The sequence below is a fragment of the Chaetodon auriga genome, chromosome 17 (assembly GCF_051107435.1).
Source record: "Chaetodon auriga isolate fChaAug3 chromosome 17, fChaAug3.hap1, whole genome shotgun sequence".
NCBI lineage: Eukaryota > Metazoa > Chordata > Actinopteri > Chaetodontiformes > Chaetodontidae > Chaetodon > Chaetodon auriga.
In genome coordinates, this window is record NC_135090.1 from 13,299,925 (window position 1) to 13,317,096 (window position 17,172).

Consider the following 17,172-nt stretch of genomic DNA (forward strand, 5'->3'; position numbering starts at 1 on the left):
TAGCTGGATACTGCTTTCAAAGATGACGGCCCATTCATTCCTATCCTCGCTGGACGCATACCCTGAGAAAGTCTCTACAGACTTCCTCACATGCCAGCATGTGCATCCAAGACTCCCTGCTCCTGCTGGCTCCCCGCACACATGAATGGAATAAAATAATTCAATCACATGACTCTTTCCAAATGTTATTGGACCAAACTGACCGAATTCTGATAGCAGAAAGAGTCATTTTGTGGGGTTGTCACATGGAAAGATACTTGTTGGGTTTGACTCCATCATGGCATGATGCAGAGTATGAGTGTGACGGAAAAGTTGTCTCACAGTCCAGTACTGCTCCTGAGGGTAAAAAATGGCACCTACCAGCACCTTTAAATCTCACAAATTAGCACATTATATTTGGTTTGTTTGATCTGCACACAAAAAACACAGAGTAGAAACGCTAAGTGACACCAAATGGCCTCAAGCTAGATTCATATTTAGCGCACAGACATGAGAGTGCTATCAATCTTCTAATCTAACTCTCAGTGAGACAGCATATTTCCAAAAGAGTCTGAACTATTCCTTTAATCCACTACTCTTTATTCAGCACTTGACTTTTTAGCTTTAACTCTACATTACATATCTCCCGTGGAGTAACGTCACCACAATCTAAAATACTGAACTTCTTATCAGCTTATTCAGGAAGATCTCCTTTTGTTAAGGCAACTGTTATTGCTTCATATAACGCCACATATAAGAGATTTTAAATGCTGCTTTCCACAGCTGGGAGAACGCAGTATAATTAATCCACTAGCTGTAGTCAAATGTGTGTGTGTATGCTTGATGTATGGAGGAGGAGGAGGAGGAACCGGTGTCTCTTGTTCTGCCCATGAGTCATGCCGAGCTCTTGGCTACGCAGCAACCTTAATTGCTTAAACCGTCTGAGATGGGTAGTAGAGCAAAGATCAGCAGCCTTTGCTTCGTCATGTTCCTCCCAGTTGATGTCAACTGAGAGGGAGGAAGAGGAGGTTAAGAGCTGAGGAGAAATCTGTGTGGCCAGAAGTGGCTGATCCAGCACCCTTTTCTCACCTATTCTGGTTCCAGTTGAGCTGGGAAATAAATGAAAAATAATTAATGAAGTAATGAAAATGATTTTGTTTTTTACGGCTTGTTTTTACGGTTATCTATTAGGCAAAAACAACAAATTACCAAGAGGACAGTAATATTACCCTTGAAATGAACAGCACAAGTTATGGATGCAAAGCTCAAGCTCAGCTCTGAGTCATACTGTGCATCTAAGCACACAAGCTCCCATTCATCCTCTTCACACATATAAAATGGACCACAGAAACCTATTTAAAGCCACCAGAGAAACAGCCAGATCCCCTAGATGTTTGGAGGAACAGAGTGATTGCATTTAGGTGCATGGGGGAATTTTTCAAGTGCGGCAATTCAGAGAAGGATGCTGGAGGAGAGGAAGCAGCTCTGGGAGCAAGGGACAGTCACACTTTGAAATGACATGGGAGGAAAATGGAGAGGAAGAAACATTTAGAGGAGGTGAGGAGAGGAGAGGAAAGAAAGGAAGTCTCAGATTGCTTCTACCCAAGCCCATCATTTTCTGCCTCTGAGAATAAGTGTAATGGTGAGAAAAGGGACGAGAGAGCACGAGAAATCCTCCAGGGATCCTTTTAAACTGAACTCATGCAGAAACATGTCCAACCAAAACAACTGTTATTGCCAAGGAAGCTGTGAAATGCTGCAACAGAGCTGCATTTGACCAATCAATGCCTAAAATGGATGTGCTTGTCAAATAGACGTAGTTTTGGGAAGTTAAGGGGTCGCATGCTTTAAAAGAAAGTTCCTACGGTTGAAACACTCCCCCCACCATGCACGATGCCAACATTAGAAATGACTGTTTCCTATGACCGTGTCCTTACTGTTTTTATGCACAGGATGCCGTTCATCAATGCTGGCAGATTACCTCAAAATTCTTGATTCTACCTGTTTTGTAGGTAGAGCTACTCAGTCCTCGTCCTATACGTATAATGAAGAAAAAGGCAAGATGAGACTGCTCTGCTTACAGAAGGGGACAAGACAGAGGAGTGCTACAGGAGAAAAGGCTCTCAGGATGAGTTTGGCTGGACTGTAAATGTTCCCAAATCCAAATGAGCGGGACATGACTTCAGCCTAAACTCAAACAGCGTTCAAACACCGTCATTATGCTCTTGTATTGCGACAGGTTTATCCAGCGAGCACTTTGTTTGAAGCACATTCACTTGTTCAGAGAAAGTTAGCGATGTAGTCTTTTCAGTGGGACGATGAATAGAGCAACTGATTGTACTTGAACCCAGTATTGATTGATTACTTTCTAACACATCGGCATGATGATAAAGGATGACAAGATAAGTTTGCATCTCTTGAATGGAGGGTTGGCAGCGAATCAGCGCTCAGTTGTTGAAGCTGGAGCTCAAGTGTGAACTGATGCAGATGACAGGACACAAAAAGACTGTGCGTCATCAGCTGTCCCTTAAATACATCATAACACAGACATTACCTGCAGGGTCAGGCCCACGTACATGTTCTCTCTCTCTCTCACAAACACACACTCACACTCACACACACACACACACACACACACTCACACTCACACACACACACACACACACACACACACACACCGCATATATATGAAATCTTGTGCACTTGTACACTGGTGAGTCATCATCACTAATGAACCGACCACACCGGGGGCATGGCTGAACTCTGAATGCAGACGCAGACTGATCGAGTACACCGCACACACACACACACACACACACACACGCACACACATGCCTCCAAGAAGTGCCTCAGGTTTAATCAGCAACTGTCCATTCTTCTCACACACAGAACGCCTGCAGGTGAGTGTTAATTATCAGTCAGTGCATTTACAAACATCCTAATAATTAGATCACAACCACATTAATTATCTGATCGTCATGTGATCACCTTTTAGATAAACCTCACCATATCTTAGTTGAATTAAAGACAAATCTTATCAAAGCTTAACGTGATCAACAGACTTAAATTACTCATCTGCTTTCTGGTGTTTTCATGCACAAACAGCGGCTTGCATGTTGTTAGTAAATAGCTGCCTATATACATGCAGCGGACACACATTTGGAGTTGTGATGGCGGAGTTGTGTGTGCTAATTCTCTGGCCTCGTTGTTGTATATCGTGCTATGTGTATGATGTCACTACACTAACCGACAACCGGCTTACATCATTTCGTCTTTCCTCTTGGTGGTGCAAATACAAACAAAAGAAAAGCCCTTGAAGGTGTGTAGGTCCTGGTGGAGCTCCCCAAAACTGTTTGGTCTGAAAACTGAAAACACCTCATGTGAAAAGCTTTAGAAACGTTTCCCCTCTGATATTTTGTGGTGCTGATATTTTTGCCTGTTGTAATTTAATCTTACTTGTATTTAACTGTGTTTTTTTCCGGCCTCCACATTTTTTTGGCCAATGTGTTCAAATTAACAAAGAATTATAGATGCCTGCTGCATTACAGGGAAGAGGAGGTGGTCTACAGGGCAGGAACCTGTGTTATTACACTGCACCTTGGACAAAAGCATCATTTGCAGTAAGCCTGAGATGTAGGATGTAAATTGTGTGAGGTTAGGATAACGTTTTTAGACTGGCTCTGAGAACTGTAATTATGAATGTCATTGTACAATACAATTTGTCCATGTTTTAATGACTAATTGTGTGTGTGTTAGAGGGACCAGAGAGATTTGTTCTTACTTCTCCTGGCGGGTCTGCTCGGCGGTGGTTTCCATGGCGCACTCGAGCGAGCTTTGAAGTGAATGAAGCTGATTGGTTGTCTCTTTCAGCAGGAAGCGGGTCACAAACTGCTCCAGGTGGGTGGACTCCTGATAGTCCTGTCAATCAAGAGGAAGAGCAGGAGAAGGAGGAGGAGGAGGAGGAGGAAGAGTCAGTGTGGGAGGAATGATAAACAGAAAGGACGAGAGATCGAGGAGAGCAGGGACAAGTTTCACATGCCAGTCAAGAGTCACTCAACATCCAGATTTCCCCTGTGAATTAAAAGATGCCAAGAAGATCATTCATTTAGAAAGGATTATGCAAGACAGCTGCACGAGGAGAGGAGACGAGAAAGAACATGAACAAGCTCTGGTCTGCACACTCTACACTTCTTCTCTGCTGAAACCTGCCTCTTAAAATGATTTTAATCAGTCTTAAATGGATGATATGAAGACAGAAGAACAATGCAAGTTAAACAGGGAAACATATAACAACATGCTGCATGCAATGAGTGCATTAACAGGAAAAACATGGAGACAGTGTGACTCTGTTGTATTTATCCAATGTAATATAGATGAACTTCTTCATTCTTTAATTCATTAATGAATTAATGATAATAAAGACTTTGCACAGCTGGTCTCACAGGTCATGATGAGCAGACTGATCTTTAAGTGTAAAACTGAATCATATGAACGAATAGTCAGTCATACTTTTTGCAGGAAGCAGACAAGATAACAGGTAGCATAGACACACCCCCAAAAAATCAAAGCACAGCTGGTGTATGACATCATTAAAGATGCAAATTTGAATGTCTTTGTCCTGAAGACAAAGGGCTCATAAGCCAAAGGTCTGGGTCTTATGATGACATCCAGGTGAGCAACAATGCCTTATTTTAGGGAATTAGGTTCATTCAGCCAAATGATCAGACACAAGGGAAGTTAGCATGCTTGCGTGAGTGTGAGGAAGCCTGGTCTCACTGAGAAACAGGGAGTTTAAAGATTGAAATCTGCTGTTGTGTTTTTCATGTGAGGATCCATAACTGGACTGCTGGAGTCTTGAGGATGCACTTTGTTTCTGGTATGTGACATGTTGACACGGTCTGTGTTGAAAAGGTTTTTTTTTTTTAAAAATAACATCAGAAATGTGAAACAATCATTTGCACCTTCAATCAAAATCACATCTAAGAAACAATTTCCTCCACACCAAGGACTGCAGGCTGAAGTGCACTTTTCTGTTTATTTGTGTGTGTGTGTTTATTTTCTGCAGGCTTTTGTGTTTGTTCAGAGAGCTGATGGAAAATAAATCAAACTGAATGACATTTTGGAGCAGCGTCATTTGCTATGCCTGGACCAAAGCAGGAGGGCTGAGTGCTGTTTTGGATCTAATCAAAGGAGAGTGAATGATGCTCGGCACGGCAGAGTTTGATGTTTGCACACTGCACCTGCTCCGACAGTTTTGAGTACTGCGACTGTTTGTACACTCGGCTAACAATGACGGGTTTGAGGGGAAACGTTAATGCAACTTCGATTAGAGAATGATGAATGCATGAATGGTAAAGTGTGTGCGGCAGAGAAAGAAATATATTTAAGCCTTTTTGTCTATTGGTAATTACTGTATTTTCAGAAAGTACAATGAAGATGGATTCAAATCTGGATTTGTTTATCAGCCACACACACATCCTAATTACAGGATGTTGAGCGTCTTCTCGTGAGAGTGCTGAGCTCTCAACAGCGTCTCCAGAATACAGAGCAGGTCATTAGTCTCAGGCATTTCCCATCAGACATATCAAAAGGATTGAAAAGCGTGTCCTGAAATTACAACCTAAAGTCTGTTTTTCCCAACAACAAAATACACACAATTTCTGTGAAACGCCATAATTGTTATCTGTCATAGGTATGATTTGATCTCCTGACATTCTGCCAGTAAACACACACACACACACACACACACACACACACGAATGCACATTCACTCAGTGAGAGTGAGTCACGACAAAACTGGTAAAGGTCATTCTCCTGTCTACCTTCTGAGTATAGATTACCTCCTGTGATCTGTGCCTTTGTGTGTGTGTGTGTGTGTGCGTGTGTGTGTGTGTGTGTGTGTGTGTGTGTGTGTGTGTGTGTGTATGTGTGTGTGTGTGTGTGTGTGTGTGTCCACCTCACCAATCTGCAGTCATTTTAAACAGCTTAAGGTCTGCCTGATTTTTTCCTTTTTGCTTTTCCCTTGATCTTTCATTTTCAGCCCTAAAAAGGTCAAATGAGTGCTTTGTTGGTGGCGTTGCATCCCTGCTAAACTCACACTTTTTATGTCTTACAGTCAGGATTATGACTGCGTGCTCTTTGCCAAATGGCTTTACCTCAGTATTTTTAAAATCCTGATTGCAAATCATCGTCAAATAATGTCAATAATCAGCTGAGCTCCAACTAGTCATAAATTTATCACTAAGTTTGCATGAAAAGTCTTTCAGAAGAACCTTAAACCTCCAAGAACTGTTTTTTGGCCACTTGGGGGCAGCAGAAACGTTGCTAGCAACCGGCGCTCATTGACACATCCAGTAGTTATGGAGCAACATTATCGTTTTCATGTTTCTGTCCACCTGATGAATTTAAGTCCAGTATTCACTCCCTTTAAGCTCTATTTTTGGTCTCCACCAACTCCTGAGGAAAATATGTACATAACGATTTGTAATTTGAGGTATATGGAGTATTTTCTCAATTGATATTATCATTAAACAACATTTTGAGGGCTAGATGTGTCGACTACGGCCATTTTCTTTGTTATAAACTGGGTCAAATGTTAGCGAGCTAATGTTAGCCTTGTCAGCAGGTTATGTTAGCTACACAACAGTTACACCTGGCAGTTACAAGGCTGAAGTATTTCATAAGAACTAGCTAATCTCTAGACTTAGTTTGTGTGGTGCAACCTGCTTTGATTTAGTGATGTGCAAATCTCATGTCTAAACACTGACATCATGACTAGTTTAGCAGCTGTGAAACTGCCTCCGGGTGCATTAGTACATTTAACAGTGCTTGTTGTTATATTTTATTTTATTGAATCTATCTATCTATCTATAAACTCCTAATAAACTGTGAGAGAACACAACAACTTCCTCTCTCCCCTGAGGTGAGAAACACCTGAGATCTGCTGGGAGAGGTCAAAGCTGAAGGAGGTTGTGTATAGGAAGCTTGCAAATAGCTTTGGCAGGAATATCTATGCAAAATGAAACCCCAAGTGTCTCTGCACAGACACGTACACATGCCTGGCTCTGATTTAGATCCGAAATCTCATTCCAGCTCCCACGCACATGTGCAAGGATGTTTGATGCGTGCACACAAATGTGCACACACAAATTAGCTTGCGCGTATGTAAGTTCACACAAGTGCACACTAACAGTCGTCCAATGCGATGCAAATGCACACACATGCAGTCAGCCCCCTCACACACATCCACAGCCAGAGACCACCCACTCAAATGCTTACACAGTTCAACAGAGACGCCTGAGCTTTAGTCTGAGATGAATGCAGCATCTGTTCTCCACCTCGCTCAGCCAATACTTGCTAACAGACAGACAAACACAACTCATCATACATTTCTTCTCTCCCTTTTCTTGCGCTGTGACTCATTTTAGGGTCACAGAAACCATTTATAGCGTAACACACACTTTGCAGAAGGGAAAACTATGAATTAGGCTTCAAGGAGTAAATACTGTGAAAGCCTCTCTGTTCACAGTGTGAAGTTGTAATTTGATTTCAGTTATTGCCTCGGTCAATAACTCCTCAATGCTTTCCAATTTGTGCTGAGTGATGTGTTTTCATTTGAGCTCCAATATTCATTTTGTATTGTACGTCTGTGAGGGAACAACAGTGAAGAGTGTGTTGATGGGAAAAAACCTGATTAGTGAGATGAATTGTTTTTTTTTTTCTTTTTCCTGTTGAGTTGACTTAAGTCCACAGCGACGTGAATTATCCTTCTTCAAATGACAAAACCTTAAAACACACTTCCATGCTGCCTCTGCTGCTTCTCCGCTTTCTCTCCTGCTGTCTCACTTCCCGCTGTCAACTGTTCTCTTGGAGAACAGGAAAATGATTTGAGGTGCAATTTGATTTTCGCACCTCATCGCAGCTCATGTTGAGGTCTGTGAAAGATTGGAGAGGGATTCCAAAAAGTATCTGTACGTTTCATTTCCTTTGCAGCAATGAAGGCTGAATTTAACACACGTGTATCCACTGCTGCGCTCCTGCAGGTCGGACCTTTATGAAACCTATTTCGAGAAAAAAATACCTTTCTCTTGGAGCGAAAACATTTTTTTAAACTGTTTTTCTACTACTCCATTCATTTAAACTCCTGTTTGCTTACACGTAGCTGTTGAAATTATGTATTATTTTACACCTTTCTTCCCTCACTGCTGTCTTTTTTCTGTACATTATGTGTCGCAACATCGAATAAACTAAAATCTCAATGTGCTGTTGCCATTTATCTTTGTCACCACAGTCTTTAGATGTTGAATTTGGATGTCACCACGTGTTACCTTTTTCTGCACTAATTAAAAAACGAGCACTGACAAATGAACAGTTTGACTCCCACACGCTCGTGTCTGCAGGAGCCATGAGACGTGTCTGCTTCACTGCGGATCTGAGGGTCAATTTGAGCTTTACAGCTCAGTGTGTCATATGCACCAGATGAGATACTACAGAGAAAGAAAAAGCTCTCCCGGTGGATCTAATAAGCCACCTCTCTTCCTCATCCTAACATCCTCTTCATCATTTGTCTCTTCATTCCTTGCTTTTTTCTCTGCCATCTCTGACAATTTACCTTCATCTCTGTCTGTCTGCCTGTCTCTCCCTCGCCACCCTGCACATCATCCTCTTCTTCTCCTCCCTCATAATATGTAAGGCACTCAGCTCAAGCCACAGCTCTACAGTAAGATCAAGAGGACATAAAGCTTATTTTTATTTTTAAGTATGATCAAAAGCAGTATTTGTTTGGGAAAGCAGCCACGACCCATTTAATTCTTTGTCTATGTTGGCTACAAGTCCAAAAAGAATCACAACATGTTTTGTTCTGGAGGTTAATTAGTAGCATGAAGTAGCCCCGGCTCGTCCTGTTTGCCTCTGTAATGGAAATGTGACTAATGGGAGATCTGAGGAAGCCACCTGGGCAGCAGAGGAGCATGCTGGCAGAGATTTGCAGCATGAAGTTTGGCCACACTGCGAGTCAATCAAACACCTCTTATTATTATCATTACGTGCACTGCGTGGCATGTCAGTGTGACGTTCACTGTGTGGAGGTGTCGGTGTGTGTATCACGGTGACGTAATGTGAATATGATAACGTATTCTGAACAGACACGAACAGCATCTAATTTTTAGCTGTTTTTTTTTTTTTTTTTTTTTGCAAATTCTTTTCCTGTTAATGATTCACACAATTTGCTACAACTGTCACAACCGAGTCATAACTCAGTCAAATCAAAACACACACACACACTGATCACTGTGGCTCTTCAGATTAAGGCTTTTTCTTACATGTTTTAAAGGAATTCAGGTGGTTACTTGCATCTAAGTATGAATGAGAGCAGCTATTAACCAAAGCTGCATGACTTTCCATGATGCAGATTTGCCAAGATGTTTTGAATTCGATATTCAGACATTCGGCGAGGTTCATCCTCAAAAACGTTTCTGTAGTTTTCACCATATTTGTTGTGCAGGGCAGGATAAAACTGGATTGATGTTACAGGTGTTGTGAGGATGACGATACAGATGAGTCGGCCACCACGTTGGTCCAGACTGAAATATCTCAACTACTGCAACTAATACTACAACTATTTGATGCCATGAAATCCACGGTTTGATCCACTGACTCTTCTTCTCAAGCCATCAGCTGGTTGACATTTTTGGCTAAAAATGTTGACAACTATTGGATGGATGGACATGAAAACTGGTGCAGGTATTCATGGTGCCAAGAGGCTGGTGACTTTTCCTCTTGAAGCACCAGCAGGTCAAAATGGTGTCTTGTGGCTTAATGTGCCGATACTGAAGTTTTTAAAGAAAAAACATCCAATATGGCCCAATATATGGCAATTCTGACTTTTCCCAGTGTTAAAACCTCCTCTTCTATTTCCACTGTAGACAGTTAAACAGCTTTTATTTCAACTCATTTTGGTCTCCTTTTAAATGTAGGGTTCAATCACACATTTTATTTTATTTGATTTAGGTACATGGTTAAAATACTAACAGATGCAGCTTTCCTAGCTTTGCACCCTTTGTGTGTCATGTTGACAAAAGCAGGTTTATCTTTTCAATGGCTTACCTTCTTTGTTTTGTCCATGGCCTTCAGTATGGACATATTCAGGTCTTCTAAGGCGGCGAGAACATTCTCATACTCGCCGAGGTGCTGGGAGAAATACTCTTCACAGCAGACAGACCGAAAATAAAAAAAGAGAAACATTTTGTGAGTTAAACAAGTAGGACAGGGCTGTGGGTGTTTTGTTGAAGCAGCATTGGTGTGACACCTCAGTCACACAGCCCGTAGGGGTTTGATCACAGAGCATGTGACCACATCTAACATGGTTCTCTCTTTATGCTGGGAAAATGTCAAATAGCATTTGAGTCTATGGGGCTCCTGAATGGGACGTAAAGCAAGATAAAGCTATTACTGACATTAAAAGTTGCTTTTATTCAGGCGAAGGATCGACTTACCACAGAGTTCATCAGTGTCCACGTTGCTGCAAAAACAAAAAATGAAAGCGACATTTAAATATGGAGAATTCTTTTAAAACGGTGAGGTGACAGGCTCATCTCTCATCTCTGCAAAAACCTCTCCTTGACCGGCTATAATTTGGTGAACTGGTGTGTGATGACAAACGCGAGCGAATAAAATATAACATGTATAACTGAATAATTTAGTAGCTTCCTTCTCCAGACATGTGTGTAAGAATCCAATCTTTGCTGTTGGTGATAAAGGTCCATGCATGAGTGTGTTTTGGGGCGAGGTCTGAGTGTGTAAATGCGTGTCTGAAAGAGAAAGACAGAAACAGAGAAGCAAAGAAAAGATGAGTAAGGCAGCATTTCAAAGTGCAGAAGTAGCCATTGTGTCCCCTGTACAGAGACATAAAAGAGGCATCTTATTCCCTGTTAGAGTGAAGGAGGTTGGGGAATTACAGCTGGAGCTGTCGTTCACAAGGGGGGGAAAAGTGCCGTCTATCAATCTGTTCAAACAGAAGAAAACACTTAGAGCCACAGACGACAGACAAGAACAGAGGAGGTAAACCAGAGGTGAGACACTAAACCAAGTCACAGACTACAAAGCTCTTCGTTGTGTTGCTTGAAACGTGTTTAGACATTTTAAGGTGCGTTATCTACTAATGCATCACTAATGCATACAGCTGTGTTGCAAAGAGTCTTCAAAACATGATAGATGCTATGTGTACGTGTTCAGATCGAATGCAGATGAATGTTTGGCCTGAGGTGCAAATAATACACGTTTGTGAATTGATTTATTCTCCTGACACATTAAACTGCTTGATAGAGTCACACCATCTTTGTTGACAAAGCTTTAGCAGCTGACGCAGGCACATTACACATCTCATGGTGCTCTTATAACGAGGATAACTAATTATATCATGCATAAAAGTGATCATTATGTCGACATAACTGCTTGAATGTCTCATCTTTCACTCTTTGATGACTGAGGCATTCTATTGGCCTTAATGCTACGCAGGGGGATGAAGTTTCATGGCTGATGATCACATTTGCAATGAGAAACATGTTAATGAAAACATAAAAGAACTTGAAATTGACCCCTGAGGCACACCATGTGAATGAAATAATGCTCAGCATATACAGGCGGTGTTCAAAATCATGCTCTCCTTCACTATTCCCTACAATAACACTTGAGGTTAAAGACTGTGGACATGATTCATCATCATTTTGCAACGTCACTGAAAGGATTGTCTCGGCTTTGAATATTTTTTTTACATTTGGCTTGAGCACTTAGTACAGGAACAGCTGACGAGTTCAAAAAGTTCGTAGAAATCTCTCCTCCTTCTCCTCTTTATTTTTTTTATTTTGCTGGTTATTGCAGGCATATATTGGATTAATGTTTTAACTTGCTCACCAACAGTAATATATTTAGGTTTTATTATGATGATGAGTAGATCATTCATAGATCAATTCAACTTTTACACATTTTTTTTTACCTGGATGTGTCTCTATGAAGAAATGACAGTAAAAGATGTAATTTTTTTTTTTGTCTTTATTGAATGCAAGCAGTTTTCAATTCCACTAGTAAAGTTAATTAAATGAAAATACAATCTGCAGACTTGACTTCTGAGCTGAGGTCGTTGTTACATGGAGAATAAACGCTGCGTTTACTTGTTGATTGGAAGTGGATCAATATTAACAATAAACTTTCCAGCGCAGACATCTCGGTGGACGGGAAGTCGTCATCATTGTTGAGAATGGCGGCTATCATGCCGCATGCAGAGGTAAGCTTTAAGTGCATCACAGGAAACAGCTTTGAAAGCTTCATCTCTGGATTCTGGTAAAGACAAAACAATTGCATTAATCTGGAAAAGAATTCTTTTTAAAATAATACAGTTTTTAAAGGTGCAACATCTAAAAGCAGCAGCCTTTTGAATTCCAAACAAATGGGGACAATATATCATCAGAGTGATAACTGCTGCTAACTGTAGCTGCCATTAGCTAGTTAGCTCAGCTATGTAGCTGTGCTAGCTTTAGCACCACTGGGAGGAGAAGGTTTTCAGGCCTGGGTATGATGGTGGAGGGCAAGAAAATAACCTTGTTGGACTGAGGGCAGACAGATGCCACAGTGACTCACTATGGCCTCGTAAGGTACAAAGTAGCATTATGAGACAGGACAGGCTTGATATCTCTGCAACACAATACAGACACGACTTGGACATAACGTCAAAACTGTTATCACTTCACATTTTATCGATCATTTTTGTTCATTTTTGAATGTTTTAAAGTGACATTTGCATACATTGCTCTGTTAAAGTAAAAGAATATTTTTCTATATTTATTGTTGTTGAAAAGACGTTAGTGTGTGTTCATGTTCCTTCTGCATAGAAATCACAATCAGTATGTCAACAAATAATATTCTTGTACCGTTTATGGGCATCTCCATGCACAATAGCCCAGGGTCTCTGCATTGCTGCCCTGCCAACCAGAGTTTAGGATTGAACTCCATACCGTCGGCCCATTGCCATTTGCTCTCCTGAAAGACAAAGCTTGATTTCAGAACATTTACCCCTGAAATATGCTTTGTAAATATTGTAAAGACATAGTAATAACATTTGCCAATAAGGCTGGCTCAAGCCTTCTTGAGGAACCACAATGCCTTTGTCCCCAGTGCATAAAACACGTTCTGTGGTCATACAGATAGTCAGAACAGCTGTTCCTCGTCTTTATGCTAAGCTAAGTTAATCATCTCCTGGTGCAAGCTCCATACTTAAAATGTTGCACAGATTTGACAGTGGTATCAATCTTGTCATGTACAACAAGCAACAAAAGGAATAAACATATTTCCGAAAATGTCAAACTATTTCAATAACGTTACTAAAACCATCTAAACAAGTAACTTTAGTTACATTCATGAGCTCAGTGCAGCTTTGCTCTTATTGGAGCTGAGTTTAAAATTATGTAAAAGCTTGGGATAATGCTACTTGAAAAAACCTCAAAATGTGGCAAAAAAAAAAAATCTTCACATTTGTAATGTGGCAACGGAGAGTACAGACACGTCAGCTCTGACTTTCAGTCACATAACTGTCAGTTTTCCACAGTCGAAGGATCTATATACAGTAGTGCCAACATTTGTCTGTCTATTTGTAAAGTCACTCACCAGCTTAGCTTTGAAGCCCCCGATCCAGACACTATCGACGCCCGGAAATGAATTCTTAATGGCAGATATCAAGGCGCTGTACTCCTCTAAGCTCCCGAGTGAGCTCAGAGTTGCATTTTGTGACAAGCAGGATTGCTAATGTGGGAAAAGAGAAGCTGAGGTCAAAAAACAAAAATATAGATTATGTTATTTCTTGCAATGAACGATAATATAAACACTAAATTGTTAACTGAATTACCAGTGCGCTGCGCCAAGTGTCCTGTTGAAGATGGACGGTGAAACAGCGATTGCCAACCTGAATCGCGTCATGGCACATGTCATCTTCCAGTGTCATGTTAGAAAGAAGACAGTGTAAAACTTATTTGGTCTTAGATTAGACACACTTAACATGTTGCACATACACATAACCCTGATTTAACCATTTCACAGCTGTTGGTAATGGTGGCTCTCTGTAGTTGCAGCTCATTAATATTGACTGAATGCAAAACAAATGCAAGTCTATATAAAATGTCCTTGAAATCAGTCCTGCTTATGGATGACTCGACATAGTGTATGTAGCTAACCAGCTGGAAGCAGTATTAGTGTAAAAGTAATAGCTGGCTCTACAGAAAACAGGAATATTTGTGTGACTAGTGGCAGTTTAATTGCAAGCATCGACGTGTGTAATTTTCACAGATGAAGCTTATTGGAATCTTCAGGCTGCAAACTTAAACTCCAGCAAGTTCTTCACTTTGTTTCGATGATTTCAGAGCAACAATTGTACACACATATAATTGCATCTGGTGCAGGCGTTTGCTGCTGTTAGCCTTGACTGGTTGCACTTGGCAGGAGATCAATCATAAAGTTAATATTACAGTTGCAATCCTACACAACATGCACACACTCACACCTCTTGTGATCGCAATTCAATTGAAGCAATGACAATAAATAGTAATAGAAAGAGCAAATGTTTGTCGGACTAACCGTCAGCTGCGGATGTTAGCTGTAAGCAGAAAGAACACGGTGTCAGCAGTTAACTTTGAACAGGTTAGTTTCCTGCATTAAAACAGGGACGTAAATGCAGCTGAAAAAAATCAATGTTGAGTTCATTTTCAGATGCTTTTGGTGATACTAAAAACATGACACATGGACATAATGTTAGAGTTACAGAAAATACTAATAAGAAGAAATCTTACCACTACAAGTATTTCTATGAATCTTACTCACCTGCAGCAGTCCACTGGACAGCAGCAGCACAACGAATTGAAGACCTGACGCCATCTGTGGAAGGGAAATGTCAGCCAATGCAGTTTGGTGGCATTTTTAAATAAGATTTTTGTCAGAAATCCATAATATGGACTGATGAAGAAAAACACAGATCAGTGATCTTTGCATGATGCTATGCTGAGAGGGGAAGGTGAATCCTGCTGTCTTACCTGTGGCAATGATCCAATCAGTTTGCAGTCGCAGAGGTAGGTAGCCCGTTCTTTAGGGAAGCACTATATATACTGACTTTCTTCAGCTGTGATTGGTCAGACCGTTTCAGCCTCCGGTCTGTTTCCTTATCCAAATGAGTGATATAAGACACACTAATATTCAAGAACAAACAGAACCATTTTCATTACATGCCACAGTCAATCATCATCCTGCTGCGATGACGCAGGTGAATGTTGAAGACTTCATTATTTCAGTTTACTTTTCAACACGGAAGACATACAGTGCATTCGGAGAGTATTCACACCCCTTCACTTTACCCACATTTTGTTATGTTACAGCCTTTTTCCAAAATGGATTAAATTCCTTTTTTGTCTCATCAATCTACACAAAATACCCCATATTGGCAAAGTGAAAAAGGTTTTTTAGAAATGTTTGCAAATTTCTTAAACACATTTTGACAAAAACGTCCACTCCACTACATCTCATACAGGGAAATATTGCACTTGTACTATAGCACCACTATATTTGTCTGATGATAAAGCAGTGAAGCAGTTTATATGTGTCAGAAGAATTATTTGATTCACGAACGTGCATTATTTGCATTTTAGGCTTAACATGCATCTGCATTCGATGTGAAATTAGGGAGGACTTCACTGGACTCCAAGTTAAACCAATCCAAAAACGTCAGATGTCAAGGTACACAGGTTCAAGTATGGCTTAGACCAGCTTATGATTCAGTCTTTGGCACTGCATCACCTTCAGGCTGAGTATTAAGTTTTCCATTTCTATTTGACTTGTCAAATGACTTATCACTCGTCAAACTCGTATGATTATTCTTTATAAAAACGGAACTTTCAAAATGATCCGCAGGTTTTTTTCGTTCTCTTCTATCACAGTATGCAATACTGTAAATGAATTATTTCTAATCAAACTTGTCAATAAGGAACATGATCACTGTACTGGCAAATGCACATCTTGAGAAAAAAAACTTCTACTCCACTACATGTCACAAAAGGAAACATGACACTTTCTACTCCACTGTGTTTGTCCGGCTGCTTTAGTTACTGTTAACTTCTCTGATTACATTTTTCCCACATCATTCCTGTTCTCATGGGACAGCGACGCGACATGCAGAATATGATGCATTGCTGTAGATTAACAGAACATAATGGGACTTTAATGGGACATAATGGGAATTTTGCTGATAAAATTTACATACCGTACCTTTAAGTAAGGTTTTGAATGTGGGACTTAGGTGCTTTACTCAGTGATCTTAATACTTCTTCCACCTTCTTGCTTACAGCAACAGCAAACTGAAAAGCAAAGTTTCACTGACCTCTTCTGGTTTAACGTCTGTTGTTCCAGACTTTGTGTGCGCTCTGCTGCACCTGTAACTCCACCTGACAGACATGCTGACCTGCACTGAACACACTTTGAGTGCCCTTCACCCCAGCAGGAAACAGGACTTTCAGCTGGTGATAAATATCTCTTTAAATTCATAAACTTGTGGCAGGTTTATGGTCTCTCTCAGGTGTATTTTGAGTTTAATCTAACATAGCATGGAAATGTGTTCAAAGTCATCATCCTCTGTATTTTACCTAAAAATCAAGACTGATCCTCGCTCCCACTCATTCATCATTAATTAACCTTCAGTGTCTGATAGTGTGCTTTTGAAGACAAGGCTGACACCACTGAGTGACTGTTTCCCTTCTGACACTGAAATGATCTCCCTACCTCCTCCATGTGGCTGTTCAGAGGATTCAGCTGCTGTAGAGGGAACCACAAGCATCAAAGAGAGTCTTACAAGCTACCTGCACGACAAGGCTCAACATGAGGGAGCAGTCAGTGCTCTTCAATAAGCAAACTTGCTGAACTTGAAACTGCAGGAGTGCAGCTGGTCCCAGGTGACGAATGGATCTAATAAAATGCAAAGCTCCGATGGTGTGCATTTGGATCTCACTTTTGAGCCTTTGGAGAGTATAACTGAGTAGGGACATGGAAATTAAAGTAATGTATTATGGAGTTTATACAATGGTTATTAATTAAACGTTACTCGTGCTAAGTACGAAAAACATGCTACAAAAAAGCAGATGTTTGCAGAAATTTCAAAGAATGGTGCTG

The 17,172-nt window shown here is 40.7% G+C and overlaps 2 protein-coding genes across 2 annotated transcripts in view; both read right to left on the bottom strand.

The window, feature by feature from the left end:
- Positions 1–17,172, bottom strand: part of necab1 (N-terminal EF-hand calcium binding protein 1) — a 32,472-nt gene that overhangs the window by 8,464 nt on the left and 6,836 nt on the right. The window contains exons 4-6 of the mRNA XM_076753736.1: positions 10,473–10,498; positions 10,084–10,181; positions 3,761–3,897 (exon numbers count right to left, since the gene is read on the bottom strand). Of these exons, the coding sequence (XP_076609851.1) occupies positions 3,761–3,897; positions 10,084–10,181; positions 10,473–10,498 (261 nt within the window). The remainder of the gene's footprint in view (positions 1–3,760; positions 3,898–10,083; positions 10,182–10,472; positions 10,499–17,172) is intronic.
- On the bottom strand, positions 12,101–15,087 carry LOC143335749 (type-2 ice-structuring protein-like). The gene is made up of 7 exons (XM_076755361.1): positions 15,051–15,087; positions 14,842–14,895; positions 14,599–14,617; positions 13,874–13,956; positions 13,636–13,770; positions 12,903–13,011; positions 12,101–12,312 (listed from the first exon to the last, which is right to left on the bottom strand). Exons 2-7 carry the CDS (start codon positions 14,893–14,895, stop codon positions 12,221–12,223), a joined length of 492 nt encoding a protein of 163 aa, XP_076611476.1. The 5' UTR covers positions 15,051–15,087; the 3' UTR covers positions 12,101–12,220.